The sequence below is a fragment of the Struthio camelus genome, chromosome 1 (assembly GCF_040807025.1).
Source record: "Struthio camelus isolate bStrCam1 chromosome 1, bStrCam1.hap1, whole genome shotgun sequence".
NCBI classification, from domain to species: Eukaryota; Metazoa; Chordata; class Aves; order Struthioniformes; family Struthionidae; genus Struthio; species Struthio camelus.
The window spans coordinates 223,137,574-223,155,465 of record NC_090942.1 but is presented as its reverse complement, the minus strand read 5'-3'; the positions used below and the strand labels follow the sequence as shown (position 1 = coordinate 223,155,465).

Sequence of the window (17,892 nt, the reverse complement as noted above, 5' to 3'; positions counted from 1 at the left end):
ACTGCTCTGCCCTCCTCTACCCAGCCAGTCATCTCGTCATAGAAGGCTATCAGATTGGTCTAACATGATTTCCCTTTGGTGAATCCATGCTGACTCCTCCTGATCACCTTCTTGTCCTCCACATGCTTAGTGATGACCTCCAGGAGGAGCTGTTCCATCACCTTTCCCAGGATGGAGGTGAGGCTGACAGGCCTGTAGTTCCCTGGCTCCTCCTTCTTGCCCTTTTTGAAGACTGGAGGGACACTGGCTTTCTTCCAGTCCTCAGGCACCTCTCCTGATCTCCAGGACCTTTCCAAGATGATGGAGAGTGGCCTAGCGATAACATCCGCCAGCTCCCTCAGCACTCGTGGGTGCATCCCATCGGGGCCCATGGATTTGTGGATGTCAAGTTTGGACAAAAGATCTCTAACCTGATCCTCCTCAACCAAGGGAGAGTCTTCCTTTCTCCAGACTTCCTCTCTTGTCCCCAGGGTCTGGAATTCCTCAGGACTGGCCTTAGCAGTGAAGACTGAAACAAAGGCAGCATTCAATAACTCTGCCTTCTCTGTATCCTTCGTCACCAGGGCACCCGCCCCATTCAGCGGCGGGCCCACGTTTTCCCTAGTCTTCCTTTTGCTCTTGATGTATTTGAAGAAGCCCTTCTTGTTGTCCTTGACATCCCTTGCCAGATTTAATTCCAAATGGGCCTTAGCCTTCCTTGTCGCATCCCTGCACGCTCTGACAACGTCCCTGTATTCCTCCCAAGTGGCCTGGCCCCTTTTCCACATTCTGTACACTTCCTTCTTCTGCTGGAGTTTGGCCAGGAGTTCCTTGCTCATCCATGCAGGTCTCCTGCCCGCTTTGCTCGACTTCTTCCTCAGAGGGATGCACTGATCTTGAGCCTGGAGGAGGTGATGCTTGAATATTAACCAGCTCTCTTGGACCCCTCTTCCTTCTAGGGCCCTACCCCAGGAGATTCCCCTAAGTAGGTCCCTCAAGAGGCCAAAGTCAGCTCTCCTGAAGTCCAGCGTTGCAATCCTGCTTGTTGCTCTGCTCCCTCCTCGTAGGATCCTGAACTCCACCATCTCATGGTCACTGCAGCCAAGGCTGCCCCCAACCTTCACCTCTCCAACTAGACCTCCTTTGTTCGTTAGTACAAGGTCCAGCAGTGCACCTCTCCTCGTTGGTGTCTCCACCACCTGAGTCAAGAAATTATCATCAATCCTCTGCAGGAACCTCTTTGACTCTCAGACATCTAAAGGATGATCTCAAATCGCAGCACAGACTATACTATTTCCGCATAAGGCACTGGTGCCACCGTGTCTGGAATACTGTACGTACGGCTGCAGTCAATAATTCAAGGAGATAACTGAACAGGATTCAAATAATCGTGTAACTAAGGTTGGAAAACGTCATGTAGCAAAAGACCACAAGGAGCCTGATCTGTTCAAACACAATGCCAGGAGTCACTCGGGGTGACGGGTTGGGCAGGGGGGAAGTGAGTTACTTTACCTCAACTGACACTTTTTTTAGTCCATTTTTTTCCCCCTCACGTCTCTCAGGTAGATGTCCTCCTGAGATTAGATAACATGGAGACCTCGAAATCAGTCTCAAGTTTTTTAGGCTAACCCAACACAGCCCTTTCTCCTGGAAAGCAGAACCCTCCAGTTATTGGGGCTGCTGATACGCAATCACTGTAACGCAGAACAAACCTGCACTGCTAGTGAAGACGACATCGCCTTCCTTCCCCGTTCCTCCAGATTTAACTGCTCCCTATGAACAGGTCCAGCTGAAAATTAAAATAGTTTTCAACTAGATCTGTTCTCTCTCTGGCTACCTGCGAGGCCACCCAAACACGATACAACAGAGAAGATGGAAATGAGCAGCAGGATGCTAGGAGGGAGATTGCTCCTTTTAGCAGATGTATAAATCCACGCAGGATGCGTGTGACCAGGTAACCACAGGCTGAAGCTCCTCAAGCCACTGCTGACTGAAATGCTTCAACTTTGCTCCGTTTTTTAAGAGCCATTCCTAAGCAAGAGTGAAAGCAGACTGGTCAATTTTCCAGCTTGCTAGCTAGGAGAAAAACCGAACAGGAAATAAAACCGAAAAAACAAGCGCACAAGCAAAAGGCTTAGGAATATTTTATAGCTCCTTCCACCACTGCTTCTGGCAGCAGAGGTCCACTGCAAAGCCCGCTGCTACAACTCTCAAACAGTAGGCAGTCAGAGGCTGATAAAAAGACAGATCCTTGAAGAAGGGCAAGGAAGAGCACTGCGCTAGGAACCCATGGGATCAGAGCTGAGCCCTTTCCTGGGACCTTGGCACACTCTACTTCTTGTCACACTGATCGATTTAGAAGCATTAGTAAATACCTCAAAAATCCAGCTTTATAAGAGCTAACAACTCCAGAGAAAATGTTAGCAGTTTTTTGTCAGATATATGAAATATCAGAGAACAAAAAATACCCGAACTCCTACGTCTGCAGGGGAATTAGAGCAGAACGCGAAGAGGACCTGGGAGTTAGAAACCGTTGTCACCTCTGATGCAGATATTTGCAGATCGCAATTTAAAGTGAAACGTTTGCTTCCAAACGATGCTTGGGAGAATCTAAGTGACCTCCGATTACATACTGAGCCCCTAAAAGAGTAAGAATAAACATGTAGTTTCCTACAAAATTCTGGTGACGGCGTGAGGCTAAGCAACGGCTGATTTTAAAGAAATACTGGGGTCTGAACCACATAGAGCGATCACAGCACAGTACTAAAGATAACGCCCTAGAGCATGATTCAGTTTTCTTCTGAAGAAGAAGAAGAAAAAAAGAGTATCTTCAATTCATTATTCTTCTAGAGCTTCTTTTTCAGTGATACATCAACACACATTCAAAATTAGAAGCAAGCCCAGTAAACAGCAGCTGTGATTTTGCACCTTCCTATGCTGAAGCAACATTTTGCTGACCAAATATTTAAACTGACAGAACTAATTACTGCTTTTTAAAGTATCCGGCAGACCAAAACAGAAATGGATCCAACATACTAAGTTTTCTAGAACGATCTTGCAACTCAAATCCAGCCAACTACCGTATTAAACTAAAATCACAAAACACATTCTGGGCACTCTCTACAGCTAATTTGATCCTATTGTGCAGCTTGTCCTCTTCACCGCGTCATGAAAACGTGCACATGCTGCGAGCGATTCCAGAGCAACAGGAGCCCACGTGGATGGATTTAAATAAAAACCATTTTGCTCACCAACTTTCAGTGGGGCTTTCTTTCAGTTATTTTCCTAAAGGAAAGTTGCACCAAACACAGAGAACCTTGGTTTTGGGTTTTTTTTTTTCGCTGACCTAGAGAACCTATTTACAACTATTTAAGCAGTTACAGAACTTAACATATGTGATTCAAGAGAGTTAATTCTCGCATCATATTTCAACCTGACCAGCAAGGCCTATCAAATATAATCTAGTATGTAAGAACTGCTATGTCTGGCAAGTTGTATTTCAAAAGTCTAAAATTTGACCAAAAACATTATTTTAAAGTCTACCTTAAAGATGCCAAATACATTAACTTTTTCTTGATAAATCAGGAAAAACTGATTAAAAAGAGAGACATTAGCTGTCATCATTGAATTAAACAGACGAAATCCCATTGTGCCCTTTCAGATGATGAAAAGTTGTTCGGACATCTTGCACAATTTTTACTCATATTGGAACAGAAAAGGAAATTCTTCCTTATTTTCAACTCTCAGTAAGCTAGCTCTATATGCAAACTAATGAAAAACTTAAAATATATGAAGGTCTGCACCGGCAGAAGTCGTTACAGCTGTCAGGGGCTGTTTCCAGCCCTTGGCCCTTCTGCTTACCTAGTGATTTTATAAACTCCATTATTTGATTTTCTCAAAGAATTCTGATCATAGAGTAGGACTTTATTTCCCTTTCATCTGAGTGATTCAGATTAAGGCCTTAATATATGCGGTCCGTTCGAAATGCAATTGTAGGCAGATTTGCTCCTTACAACAAAAAAATGGACTCTTAAAAATGAACTTTAAGCTCCCCTCACTCGTGTGATTTTCTTGTACAGCAGGAGCCAAAGAGAGGCACCATCTTCCTTTAAAAAATGTCTTTCGATAACATTGTTCTATTCAGTTGAGCAATTCAGAGAGCGCTTAAACACAAATAAAGGCAGGAGAGTGCTAAGCTAGCAGAAGAGGGTACTTCTGCAACAGTGCACGCGCACGTGCGTGTTCGCAGATGGGAGCGGGGCATAATTTAGGGGAAGCCAGGTAGCAGAAATCAATGCAGTGTGCTGTGAAATATGAAGAAACTCAAGCGTACATCTTGTAGTACTGCAAAAGCCTGTTAAAACAATGTTGCAGCAGCCATTTTAACTATTCAGCCCTCTGTTTTTATTTAAATATTAATACCAGTGTGACACCCAAATCAAAGATTCAATATCCCTACTGCCTCCCTGGGCATATTTATTTTTTTTGAATATGTGAATTTGAGTATTTTTTGAATACGGAATATTTGCACTTTCACGACTACTGTTGTGTTGACACACAACTGTAAATACGGAAGAGTCCGCAGAGGCGAGCTGAGTGAAGATTCGCCGTGACGGAGCAGAGCGGAATTCAGCCCCTGTGACGTTCTCATGGGGGCAGCACAGTTATTTGGCCACTTGGACTTCTCAAATAAGACTTTCCAGTAAAGCAGTATAAGGGAGTGATCACACTGGAAAACAGCTAAACTGGAAATGGGAGGGGAAAAAAAAAGAAAAAGAAAAGCCTAATTCTCACCTATTTGAATGCTGTAGCAGGTGACATTTTATTAGGAACTACTGAAATACACATTAACCTCTGGAACAACATATTAGCAAAAGACATTAAAATTTTATTTCGCTTAAGAAACCCTCAATATAAATGGCAAGAAGCTTCCTCTAAGACTGGATAATCTCAAAGTAAGTTTGAAAACGATGTCGTGAAGAAAGCGTCCTGCCACTCTAAGTCGTCCTTCCAGTCAAGGATGACTGAAGCTTGAGAAATCTCAGCGCTGCACTGAATTATTTTTCGGTTTGCCTAGAGCAACGTCCCTTGCTCCACCCTCTGCTTCTTACGATCTCCTTGCAACCGCACAGCACAGAGTCACATCTGACACAGCCTGCCTGGTTGATTAACAACAACAAAAGCGCTCCACACACTCCAGCCAGAGGACTGCTGGGTACCAAGCAAAGCAGTAAGCTGTGGAAAAATCAACTTGTCAGCACTGCTGGATATTAAGTCGAAACACATTTTAATGGACCTGCTCCCACGTCGAGAGATTCATTAGGGCCCAGAAATCAAACAGGTTTATAAATATAAGACGCTTAAAACAGTAAACAAATATTTCATTAAATTCCTACTTCGATTCTTTTTGCTCCCAGTAAAAGCTGGATTTATTTTAAATGACTATTTCAGTATAGCCAAGTACATTTGCCAGCACTGTTTGTAGGTCACACTCCTCTTTTCTTCTGTAGAGCTAATCACATTCTCTGTTGCTGAGCTGCGTATAGAATCTTGCACTTACTTGGACAGAACTGCATCTTACCAAGGCAGGTGCAAACCAAAATAAGCTGCACAAACGCAGGGAGGAGGCAAGCAGCCGCTGCCGAACTGGAAGAAACAACTTGGGGGGGGGGGGGCACAGAGTCATGCAAAACAAACAAACAAACAAACAAAAAACTAACTTCTGGGATGTATGAATGAAGTTATCATCCATAAAGGCACAGAAATAAATTTTGCAGTTCACATGGTGTGTGTGAAAGCTTCTGCTGAAGTTCCATGTCCAGTTTTGGGCTTCTCTGTCTAAAAACAAAGCTGACCACTTAAGATCAACACGAAAGACCTTGTGGGTGGGGGGGGGGGGGGGGGGAAGGCTAAAGGACAGGGTATTCAGTCCGCAGACTAACAAAATTCATAAGCAAGGAGCTAGAAGATTGACATCCAGCCCACCTCATCTTCTATGAGCTTCATCAGCAACAAGAGAGAGAAATAAATGATACAATCACAAAAACGTAGGTTGACAAGTTAGACCCCACACAGTCCTGACATTCGAAAACGTTGACTAAAACTGTGAGTCAAAGCCTCTGCTACACCACTGACACCAGAATTTGTTACCCATGCGACTTTCAGGCAAATGTTGGCGCTCTTGGATGTGCAATCCTACCCACACGGAAGGATATTCAATACGTAAATAAAAAGCTGCTTCGTTACCCTGCGAAATCTGCTTTCCAACTCTCCTCTGCTACGATAGCCATGAAAAAGAACTTCTGCACTCCAACAGCATCACCTCACCATTACTCTTACTTCACCGCGTCTGTACGCGACTCTGTTGTTTCCTTCTTTACACCCAAGTCCCAAGTCTCTTGGGAGGAGGCCACTCGTGTCAGACGTGCAGCGCCTAGCACAACAGGAACATCTTCCAAAAAGGGAGTTACTTGATGCTATTGTAGTAAATTGAAAGACAACAGCACCATGCAACTACAGCTTGATTACAAACTCCTTCCAGTTGCTCCTAAGGGGAACAACACTGCAATTCTTGGTCCTTAACCATAACACCATATTTCCTATCAATTAAAGCTATTCGAAAGGGAGGGGGAAAAAAGGCTTATAGCACCACAAAACAATAGAAAACAAACTTCCCTTCACAGAAGACATTCAAAAACCCTCCAAAGATAGGAAAGATAAGAAGCATTTCATAAATAATATATAGGATTGCTACTAAGAAGCACTACACAAACATTAATATTAGCAACCTGAAAAAATACCCCACGTACATACATCATAAAATCCATTTTAAAAATCCCTGCTCAGTTGTAATTTGATTGTTTACCTGTGATGAATAAGTGAAGAAAGCAGCATCGTGAGGGCTTTGTCAGCGTCTCATTAAGGTAGTAGGGAATAGCCTGTACTTTTGTCTATGTCACTAATAACAACTATCATGAGAAGGCGTTTTCAGAAACTACAACACTGACATGGAGAACATACCCACAGCATAGCAACATTTTGCAGGAACATAGCCCATCAGAAGCAGAAGAAAAGCACCATTTGAATGACACCAGCTCCTTCAGCCTATTGATTTTGAGATTTTGCAACAGATCCCCCTAGGTTGCAAGAAATTAATTGCTGATATTTTAATCACCACCACTGTGGAGACACCTGCCTTTAAGAAATATCCGACAGAAGCCGACACCAGCAGTTAAGACAAACCGCAAATTGATTTTTATCCCATTTTTATCCCATGTTGTTAAGTTTTAAAATTTATTATTTAATTATGACAACATCCTTCACTGAAGGAGTAATGTGACATGACATTTGTTCATAGTGCCACAGGTGTAGGCACTGCTTTATGGGAAGAATTAGAGAGGGTGCCTGGCAGAGTTTATCATCTATGAAACCAGCAGAAAGCACATTGAATCTCACACAAAACAACTGTGCAAGATGAGGCTCTGAGTAAAACAGGATAAAACAAAGAGGGAGAAATGAAAAGTTTAACTGAAACAGTAAAAATTCTCTGTTTGGCAGACTTTGTATAACATAAGGCCTTGCTTCGTTATTTCTGTTTTAAACAGATCCAGCATAATCAAACTGTATTTATAACATTACACCTAGTTTTGTATGTAGCTTGTAACCTTCACAAGGCTCCCGAGGAGCACGAGCCTCTCCCCAACGCAAACGGGAAAACTCACGTGACTTGCTCACAATGCCAAGGTTCAGCACAACATCAGCAAACAGAGCACAGGGGTCCCAACTCTCAGTTTCAGATAACGGAGAGATACCGCACCTCTCCTGTAGAGCTGATAGCGTTCCTGAGAGAGAGCAATCCCTTCTGAAAGCCATTCAAAACTGCTCCTTTCTAATTTCTATGCTTGTACTAACAGTAGAAATTAATCCTTAAATATGATGTTTTTGTTTAGGCTTAAAGCCATGTCATTAAACACTTAAATGAAGCTTAGTTTTAAAGTGAAGCACAGTAAAAGAAGAAAGTTTTCGATGAACATTTGTTAGTATTACTCCATATACTAACTATATCAATTATATTGCATCTATCCAAACATAGTATTAAGTGCAGAATTCAAAAGAAATCTTAAAACCATGCCTTAAAGGAGAAGAGAAACAGCTGCCATTAAGATGTCCTCTCCCATCCACAAATACCTAAACATTTTATTTCACTCACAGTGGAGTAGCTGTTTTTCATTATTTCTTTTAGTTATCTGATTTCATGCATCAGGGCAAAGGAGATTTCCTGTAGGAATTGTAGGATATTTTTATCTTCTAAATAGAGCACTTCATATCATCAGGAATAGTGCAAAGCACACCTGGACCTTGCAGATACTAGCTATCAAACACAGAGGATGGCATTCCTCTGAAGAATCAGCTCCTGGTTTTTTGCCATGATTCGGATCTCAGATTTCATATTGTAATAATCATCTCGGTATGCAAAGCTATACATCCCTGAAAATGCATTTTCCCCAGATTTAGTAAGATGTCCTTTGCTCCTGTCACTCTACCCGAATCCACGCTCTCCCCACTTCCACGCAAATCTGCCAGACTGGTCTCTGCAATATCCTAAGGCTGCATCCCTCCGTCTGAGTCCAAGTGCCCGTGATTACTGCCAGCCTCCTTTTCTTCACTCTGCCCACCATAACTTCTGTCTGTAAAATCTAGCCGTTACCCTCCTACAGGATCATCTTATGCGCCTTCTACCACTACAAGGTACCAAATTGGGATACAAGTTTCTCCACTACCCCTGGGAGATGAAATTACCCCTTCTCTTGAAAACTGTCCTGTTTGCAACCCATTTTCTCTGCTAAAGAATGAAGCCTTTGCCAAGGTTCTTCTTGTCCAGTCAGTCCCTCTTTACTTCCCATCCACAGAGCTGAACATATCTGTAACAAACACTGGCCAATCTTCTTCCCTCACAACTTCCAAAAGATGGTCTCACTTCTGCCTAAAAGTTTTGACATCTGTTTACTCGGTGTTGCACCGTAGTGGATTATCCCAGACGAAATATCATCATCACTCGATATAGGGACATACTTAGCATAGCTCACCTACAGCTTCATGCAAGCTTCTGCTGCTTGGAAACAACATTTAAAGATATCTCTCTCCTTCAGCCATGCTTTTATGGACTTTGAGGTGCCACCCAGGCAAATTAGCACAGATGGCCCCTCTCTTCAAACACAGATTCAAAAGGACTCGGAGAAAAGGGTGGTTGAAGGGGCAATAGGATGACCCAAAACATTTATCTTTATTAAGCTCAGTTCTCCAAGAGGAAGATACTGAGAAAGCTTCATAACGAAACGTTACCGCATATCTGATGAGTCTCAGGGACACAGCAGTAGGGGCAAGCCAGAGGCAGAGCAAAGCCCTTTCAGGGCTTCAAAGGGAGGGAGGCCCAGAGGAGACCGAATCCTGCTCCAACTCTGTACGTCGCCTTCCCCATCAGGGGTCCAAAGTCGATCCCAGCACCAGCCACCTTCCCCCCAGCCCTGAGGATACTCTTCTCGCAGTAAGACTTTTGCCTGCCTGCTCGGCACAGAGAGGCAGCTGAAGAAGGTGTTGCTCTCCCCGGGTACTGCTGAGCAAACTAGGACACAGTAGGGCCAGCCTAGGTGCTTGCTGGCCTCTCCTAGCACATCGCCCAGCCTCCAGGGAGACCCACCTCACTGCTGGCCACCTCCATTGGGCTGCCAGCCCCCCAGAGGGATCCCCTGCTCATGACCCCCCCCCAGCAACTAACAGCCACTTTCCTTCCCTTCTCCTGCCAACCTCCCAAGGAACATCCCTCCTGCAGCAACAAGTTCCCTCTATCTCGAGCCCCCCCAGCAACGAGCAACCCCAGTCTCACGTGCCCCGGCAGCTAGCAGCCCCAACACCCCAAACCCCCAGCAACAAGCACCTCCAAGCCCCCTCAAAACACAGCCCCAGCCCCCCTCGGCACAGAGAGCCCCAAACCCCCCCACCTGCCCAAACGCGAGCATCCCGCCCCCTGTGCTGCCACCTCACAGCAAAGATCACCCCAAACCCCCAAAAGCCCAGCAAGGAGCTCCCCACCATCCCCACAAACCTTCCAGCAACGACCACCCCCTCCCCCCTAAATCTCACAGCAACAAGCATCTCCTCCCAACAAGCATTTTGCCCCCCCAAAAGCCCCCCACGACGAGCAACCCCCTAAAAGCCCCCCACAACGAGCAACCCCCCCAAAAGCCCCCCCACTGAGCAAGCCCAAAACCCCCCCATTGAGCAACCCCCAAGAGCTCCCCCTCGAGCAACCCCCCCAAAAGCCCCCCCACCGAGCAAGCCCAAAACCCCCCCATTGAGCAATCCCCAAGAGCTCCCCCTCGAGCAACCCCCCCAAAAGCCCCCCACAACGAGCAACCCCCCAAAAGCCCCCCCACTGAGCAAGCCCAAAACCCCCCCATTGAGCAAGCCCAAAACCCCACTGAGCAACCCCCAAGAGCTCCCCCTCGAGCAACCCCCCCAAAAGCCCCCCACAACGAGCAACCCCCCCAAAAGCCCCCCCCACTGAGCAAGCCCAAAACCCCCCCATTGAGCAACCCCCAAGAGCTCCCCCTCGAGCAACTCCCCCCAAAAGCCCCCCCACCGAGCAAGCCCAAAACCCCATTGAGCAACCCCCAAGAGCTCCCCCTTGAGCAACCCCCCCAAAAGCCCCCCACAACGAGCAACCCCCCCAAAAGCCCCCCCCACTGAGCAAGCCCAAAACCCCCCCATTGAGCAAGCCCAAAACCCCACTGAGCAACCCCCAAGAACTCCCCCTCGAGCAACCCCCCCAAAAGCCCCCCACAACGAGCAACCCCCCAAAAGCCCCCCCACTGAGCAAGCCCAAAACCCCCCCATTGAGCAAGCCCCCCAGAAGCCCCCCCACCGAGCAAGCCCAAAACCCCATTGAGCAACCCCCAAGAGCTCCCCCTCGAGCAACCCCCCCAAAAGCCCCCCACAACGAGCAACCCCCCCAAAAGCCCCCCCACCGAGCAAGCCCCCCCCAAACCCCCCCACCGAGCAACCGCCCCCAAAAGCCCCCCCCAACCGTGCAACCCCCTCACACCCTTCCCCCCCCCCGCTCCCCGTCCCCTCAGCCGCCCCGCCGGCCCCTCCCCCACCTACCCCATGCGCATCTTGGAGCCGGACTGGCCGCCGCCACCGGGCAAAGGGGGCCGCGGCGGGAGGCGCCCCAGGTGCAGCTGCTTCTCCAGGGCCGACATGGCCGCGGACGGCGCACAAGGACGCGCCACCGGCCCCCAAACCGGCCCCGCCGAGCGACACCGCCGCCGCCGCCGCCGCCAACCCCCGCTCCGCTCCGCCCGGAAGCGCCCCTCCCCCTCCCCGCGCACCGCCGCCGCGCGCGGCACTATGGGAAACGCAGTCCCGCCGCCCGCAACACCGGAAGCGGTTCTCCCGCCGCCTTCTGGGAAATGTAGTCCGCCTCCCCCTCCTCCGTAGGGGGCCGCAAGGGCATGACGGGAGTTGTAGTCCCGCCGCGCGGCCGCGCCGGAAGTGCCGCGGGGAGGGTGCGGCGCGCTCCCGCCGAGGCGGCGGCGGTTGCCGGGCAGCGGCCGGGCGCCATGAGGCAGAGGAGGCCCAAGGGGCTCGCCCCGAAGGCGGAGGGCTCCCGCAGGAGGCGAGGTGGGCCTCGGTGCTCCGGCCGGTTCCCCTGGGCGGGTAGGGCCGAGATTGGGACCGGGGCGGGCCCCGGCGGCGACGACGGTTGGGAGGGCGCCCGGGTGCGGCCTACTGGCACCGTTTTTGATCCCGGTTTGTCCCCGCAGGTGCCGGCGAGGCGGTCGCGCCCACCAGCCTGCCGCCGTTGGTGCAGGGCCCGCTGCGCTGCTTCCTCCGCTGCACCGTGGGCCGAGCGCTCTGGACGCTCGCCAAGCCGCCCGCCGCCGTCCTCGTCCGCCTGCGCTGGTGGGGGGAGACCTCGGACGGGACCCTCTTCACGCCGCCCGCCGCCCCCCAGGCCCCCAAGGCCACGGCCCGCTACGCCGTCCGCTGCGGGCCCCGGCAGCTCGCTGCCTACCTCGCAGGTGGGCCCCCCCCCCCCCCCGCGCCTCCGGCAAGCGGCTTGGCTTGCTCGGGCGGGCGGGCAGGAGCTGAGCAGCCCCCTCGCTAAATAACTGCAAGTTGTACCCGCGCAGAGTAGCTTTACGGGTTGTGTTCCCACGCTGAAAGGCTTTGAGCTCTGCCTGCAGTCGCTGCAGGAGGTCTGGGAAATACTGAAGCCTCCTGGGAGTTTCCAGATCACAGAATCACAGAATGGTTGAGGTTGGCGGGGACCTTTGGAGATCATCTAGTCCAACCCCCCTGCTCCAGCAGGGTCCTCTAGAGCACATTGCCCAGGATCCAGGCAGGTTTTGAGTATCTCCAGGGAAGGAGACTCCACAGCCTCTCTGGGCAACCTGTGCCAGTGCTCAGTCACCCATCAGACTGTTAGCTGACGACTTTTAGCGTCCTCAGTATATGAAACATTATGCGTTTCACTGTTCTGGGGTTGTGGAGAGTAAAAGCATGCTCCTATGATCTTACAATGTTATTAAGGTACTTATGTTACTGAAAGGTCCGTGCTGTCTTTACCTGGTAACCTGATGTCTAACCTGTATGCCCTTAAAACCTATATCTGCTGGCACCGATCATAAGAAGTCCATATGTGACAGAATGGATATCTTCTACTTATTTATTATGATTTGTGATCGATATTACCCTTCTTTACCTGCTGCCTCCTGTCATGATTTCATGATACAGCATTAACTTTTTAGCATCCGTTTCATTTTAACTGAATAGTTTTAATTATGCTTTTATTCATAACAAACCTTCAAAGCATATTGTGTGAGAAGTTCATTAATGAAATTAATTAATGAAATTAAACTGTTCGTAATTTTTGCAGATATGGGTGCGCTTGTCCTAGAAATAATGACCAGACTTGACCAACTCCCGATTGGCACAGTGCAAATTACTGGACTGTCCCAGCTCTCTCCCAGCCATCCAATCAGCGGATTTTTCACCATAGTTTCACCGACATCTGATAAACTAGGAGAGCTGCAGGTAGTCCTTAAATCTGTGCTCTTTCTTAATTATCATATGTATTACTGCAACACTTCAGAGTATGGTCAGGTATCAGGATCAAGTTGTGCTGCGTGCACTGCAGACCTGGTTTTTGCCCGAAAAGGTATTTATGGACTAAAGTTAGGAAATGAAAAAAAAATACAGACGGTGTTGGTTGTTTTGTTTAGAAGGATACGTGGCGTTGGTAGTTCAGCTTGACTAAGAAAATCTGTAGACTCTACCATGAGGGTGAGTTTGAACAGCGGATCTAAAAGTGGATACTCAGGTAGTTTTAGTTCTTCTCCAGAGCCCCATTAAGCTGAAATTGTACAAGATTTTGAAATCGGGGGTAAAGAAGATGTTCCGTTTTGCAGCCTTCTGCTGTAGATAATTTATGCTGCCAGACAGTTGCCTGTGATTTGAAAACATGGAATGTGACATAAGTAGTTGTCAGTATGTCAGAGTTTTAAAGTGTTATAACTATATGATATCAATATTGTTTTTTACAGAAAAGCAGCAACTTTGCCTAGCTTGCAAAGTAAAGGTGAGTATAGAGTATGTATTGCACTTAATTAAGAAAGAATGAAATATTGTTTTCACATTCTGTCTTTCAGGTCTCATTAGTTTTAGAACCCCTGCCTGAAATGTATGACACCGGTAGCTCTATCCCAAACACAGATGCGGGTTTAGATATCACTCCCTCTACCCAGGGAAGCAGCAAGCCCCAGCTTCTTGCACCGTCACAGCAATCCAAGCAAATGGGGGTGACTACTGCTGGCCAAGAGTCTCTTAACAATAGCAGACCTACAACTCCCAGGTATCTTTCTTTTCCCTATGATAAAATTCTGATTTATTTTGCCATTCACCTCTTTGTTTAAGCAATGGCACTGCACTTGTGAGTTACGGAATACTTGATTTCTTGACTATGTATTTTATATGAAATTCAAAGCATTCAGTAATTAAGAGCTTAAAGAGATAGTTTCTCATCTGAAATATATTTGTGTCCTACGTTGTCTTAATTCAAGCTGTGCTAGTTGACCCAAGAGGTGCCACAGTCTTTTATTTACAACTTGAGTCAGTCTGTCTGATGGTATGCGTGGAAGAGGAGGAGTCCGTAAAATAACATGTCACATTTCTTTTGGAGCGAGTACTGAAGGGGAGCAGCTGCAGCACTATGGAGAATTTGGAAAGGTTTGAATCCTGTTACTGATCCACTTCAATTGTTCCTGAAATGACGTTTCTTTTTTTTAATAGAGGAAAGGACCGTTTTTTCTTTCAAGAGAATTCTGAAAACATAAAGGATATTTATGCTGCTTCTCACCACCATCTGATTTTACCAGATGAGCATTTGAAAGTGACTCCTTCAAATCAGCAAGTGTCATTTCCCACAAGCACTGATCTTGAAACACCTGCTAGAACAAACACGCGGGTGCTCTCTTTGCATAACCCAACTACAAAAGATCTGCTTTCAGGTTTGTATGCAGTTGGCATCATGCTTTAGATTTCACATCAAGTAGATGTTGATAATGTTTCAGCTGCCTGTTTAGAGATACAGCTGGCCAAAGACTAAAGACTTGAGGAAAGAGAGATATTTTGTGCATTCTTGCTGTGTTGCTTGGAACAGAAAATTATAACAAAGAAATATTGATTTAGTCTTGTTGGAAGCTGGCTTGATTATCCAGATCAAGCAAAACATGCTGTACTAGCACTGCACCTCTGGAGCCCCTGGAGGGATAAAAGAAAGGGAAGTTCAGCCTCACAAACTGCTTAATCATTGATACCTCTTCTGCGATAGCCATCAAAGGTGCTGCTCACATGTGAATAGGTATTGGAAGGGTTTTTATGACATCAGCATTTTCTGATGGAATATGGATTCTTTTCCATCACCTCCTAGTTAGCATCCCTTCCATGGGCTGGATTCAAATAAGCACCAAAGCAGGGCAAGTTTCTGAATGTGTTATCTTCTGAGTTATTCTGTATGTTTGCTGAGAAGACTTAAAATAAGACTCCTGTTGAGGCATCCTAAAGTGACAAACTAGTCTTCCATACTATATCTTAATATTGCCCCTCTAATCCCTCGCTCTATGTATGAAGTGCAGAGGAGTTATTTGTACAGGTCTGAGTGGAAGATTTTGATAGAGGATTGCTCTCACTTGCTCCCAGCTGTACTGTCCGTTTTATGGCGTATAGCGTATGGCGTATATTTATGCTTAATCTCTAGTAGGTTAAGATCTCTTTATAACAGTAGAAAACAAGTGTCGTGATTGTAGCTGGCACATTTATTGTGCGCGCACATGGCTTTTAAATGACATTCAAATGCTGAGATTTAATCCTTGTGCTTCTTTCTCAGCTCTTTTGGATCAAGGCAATAAACTCCGTGATGCCATGGTTGTTTCTGCAATGAAATCTACACCGGACGTGGAGATTGAACTGAATGAAGTGCCTCCTTCCGTAAAGACAGATGGTTTCAAAGCAAAAACAAAGTGAGTTTGGAAAGAGGAGAGTGAGCTTAAGTTCCAAGCTATCAACTTCAAGGCCTTTGATGTGGTTTAGGATTCTTACTCAAATGGGAAATTAAATTCTCCATGTGAATACAAGCCTGCACGTTGTAAATTGATTTAAATCATCACATAGTATGCCTTAATTTAAATCACTGACTTTATTTTTTTTCTGCACTATATTTGTGTTTCGTACATAGCTATTTGATAAGGAAATATTAACAATATTAAGTGTTGATAAGGAATAAGGGTATGATGAGGAGCATAGTAAATTGAATGTTCCTTGGTCACAGAAAACAGGTTTTCAAAGAAATGTAAGTAATTAGTGGCATAAATTGAATACTTCTACATATTCTAGTTCGAATGTCTCAGTGCCAAAATACCCATGAATATTTAAATCTATAACTATGTTCTCAGAATTAGTAGTTTTTTTCCTCTTCTGTATGATCTTTGTTAGCAGATTGGAAAAATATTAGTTTTTTAATTAGTTTTTGGCACAATAACTTATTGTTTTGTATTCAAATTTATTGTTTTGTACTAGACTGAATAAATGTTCTCAGTTCAGTGACACTAAAATTTAAAAGGCAAAAGTATTTTTTATGCAAGAGAAACTTTAAATCCTTATTTTTGGAATGATATGAATGTAGGAGTTTGTTCCATTATGAAACGGAAAAAATGTCATTGCCTTCAGGAGTCAATGATGCTGTTGCAAATACAATTTAAATTATTCGTAGATGATTGTAGTAAATGTTGGTGTTACCGCTATCATCTTGACAGCTTGACTTTTGCGAGTCTTCTTCCTAGTGATGTGCAGCAGCTGTCTTTAAACTGTAGGAATGGACCCTCTTGACACTTTGTAAAATACAAGATTTTGAATGAGAAACATTAACTTGCAGTGGAACTGCAATGTTACAGAAAGTTTTTGTGTATGCGGAGGTCAAGCTACAGACTGGAGAAGGCTGCACAGAATCTTTGATTTTTATCTGTGCAGTGACTAAAATCTTGAACATACCAGAAATACCAATTATTTTTCTTTTTACTACTCTCTTTGCTGCTATCGCTGTTATCCAGGAGCCCCAAAAGCTTGAACTCAAATTTTGGGTCCGCTGCTGAAGATCATCATCTCTTCTCATCTGATGTTTCAGGTCAACAATTTGACTTAAACTCAGAAGAGAGAGCAATACAGTTGTTATTGGGCAGGTGAGTGTGATACTGAGGGATACTGCAAAATTGTCCCTGTTTGCTCAGTACTGAAGAATGCTTCATGACCCTGTGTGTCCTCCACGTTGCTGAAAATGTATAAGCGAATTGTATGAGCCAGTGGTGGTGGAAGGAGGTGTTGTATACCTCAGCTTGCATGCAACTTTAATGCATGCCAAACTGTGTAGTGCAAAGTCACCTGATGTGAAAATGATGTTGGAAGGACTCATCACCATCTCTGATAAGACTTTTCAAGTTATTTAACAGCCTTATGTACTATGTCTTCGAATGTTAAAAAGTACATAAAACAAATAAGATATTTCCATGAAGAATTTGCAGTCTCTAAGTTAAAATTAGAGAGAACTGATAGTGGTTTTTAATCTTCCTCCAAATATGAAAATGTTATTGTTGTCTCTTTTTGTGAAGAGCAGCAAGAATATAAATGGTGTTTATATTGTCTCCATCTAAATTAAGGATGTGAAGTATACTGCTTCTGCGTCAGATATGGTGTTTTTAATTCGTGTCTTGTCCCCTGTGCTTACTTTTCTCCTGTGTTTTATTACTGGATAACATTGAAATGTTTGCGGGTCACAGAATGGTTTTGAAGTCACAGCACACAGAAAGCCTTTGAAACAAAAAAACCCAGCTCACTCCAACATTGTTTTAAAGATACTTGTATGTACTCAGAACTTAGTCTATATTTATTTTTTTTTAAAGTAAACTATCCTTAAATATTACTGATAGCTTAAAGAGTTCCCAAACTTAGTAGGTTGCTTGTGAGTAGATATCATAGATAGCTACTGATAGATTTTCTTTACAGTGAGGGTGATCAAGCACTGGAACTGGTCACCCAGAGATTTTGTAGAATCACCATCTTTGGAGATACACAAAACCCAGCTTGACATGGTCCTGAGCAACCTTCTCCAGTTGATCCTGCTTTGAGCAGGGGAGTTGGACGAGATGATCTTCAGAAGTCCCTTCCAATCTGAAATGTTCTGTGATTCTATGTATATATGTTTACACGCTTTTTTTTTCCAGCAGGGGTCTAGAGAGGGTTTATTAGCTTGGGTGTAGTGCTGTGTGAGCACAGTTTGGCTGTATGAAGAGGCAGCCTAGTACA

At 45.6% G+C, this 17,892-nt stretch overlaps 2 protein-coding genes across 10 annotated transcripts in view; one reads left to right on the top strand and one right to left on the bottom strand.

Annotated features, from left to right (window-relative positions):
• Positions 1-11,361, bottom strand: part of PPME1 (protein phosphatase methylesterase 1) — a 37,579-nt gene extending 26,218 nt beyond the window's left edge. For 2 of the 4 annotated variants that reach the window (XM_068930810.1, XM_068930812.1), the window contains exon 1: positions 411-541. In XM_068930810.1, the coding sequence (XP_068786911.1) occupies positions 411-526 (116 nt within the window). In that variant the 5' untranslated portion in view covers positions 527-541. Of the gene's footprint in view, positions 1-410; positions 542-11,139 lie in introns of those variants that run through there. The other 2 variants (XM_068930811.1, XM_068930813.1) reach the window with 2 other exon arrangements.
• Positions 11,362-11,528: 167 nt separating this feature from the next.
• C2CD3 (C2 domain containing 3 centriole elongation regulator) overlaps positions 11,529-17,892 on the top strand; it is a 52,451-nt gene continuing 46,087 nt past the window's right edge. For all 6 annotated transcript variants that reach the window (XR_011138785.1, XM_068930809.1, XM_068930805.1 and 3 more), the window contains exons 1-7: positions 11,529-11,658; positions 11,802-12,059; positions 12,917-13,074; positions 13,689-13,891; positions 14,329-14,546; positions 15,425-15,557; positions 16,644-16,772. Coding sequence is in view for 5 of the 6 variants with exons in the window: in XM_068930809.1 (XP_068786910.1) it covers positions 11,598-11,658; positions 11,802-12,059; positions 12,917-13,074; positions 13,689-13,891; positions 14,329-14,546; positions 15,425-15,557; positions 16,644-16,772 (1,160 nt within the window). In the remaining variant the exon portion in view is untranslated. The remainder of the gene's footprint in view (positions 11,659-11,801; positions 12,060-12,916; positions 13,075-13,688; positions 13,892-14,328; positions 14,547-15,424; positions 15,558-16,643; positions 16,773-17,892) is intronic.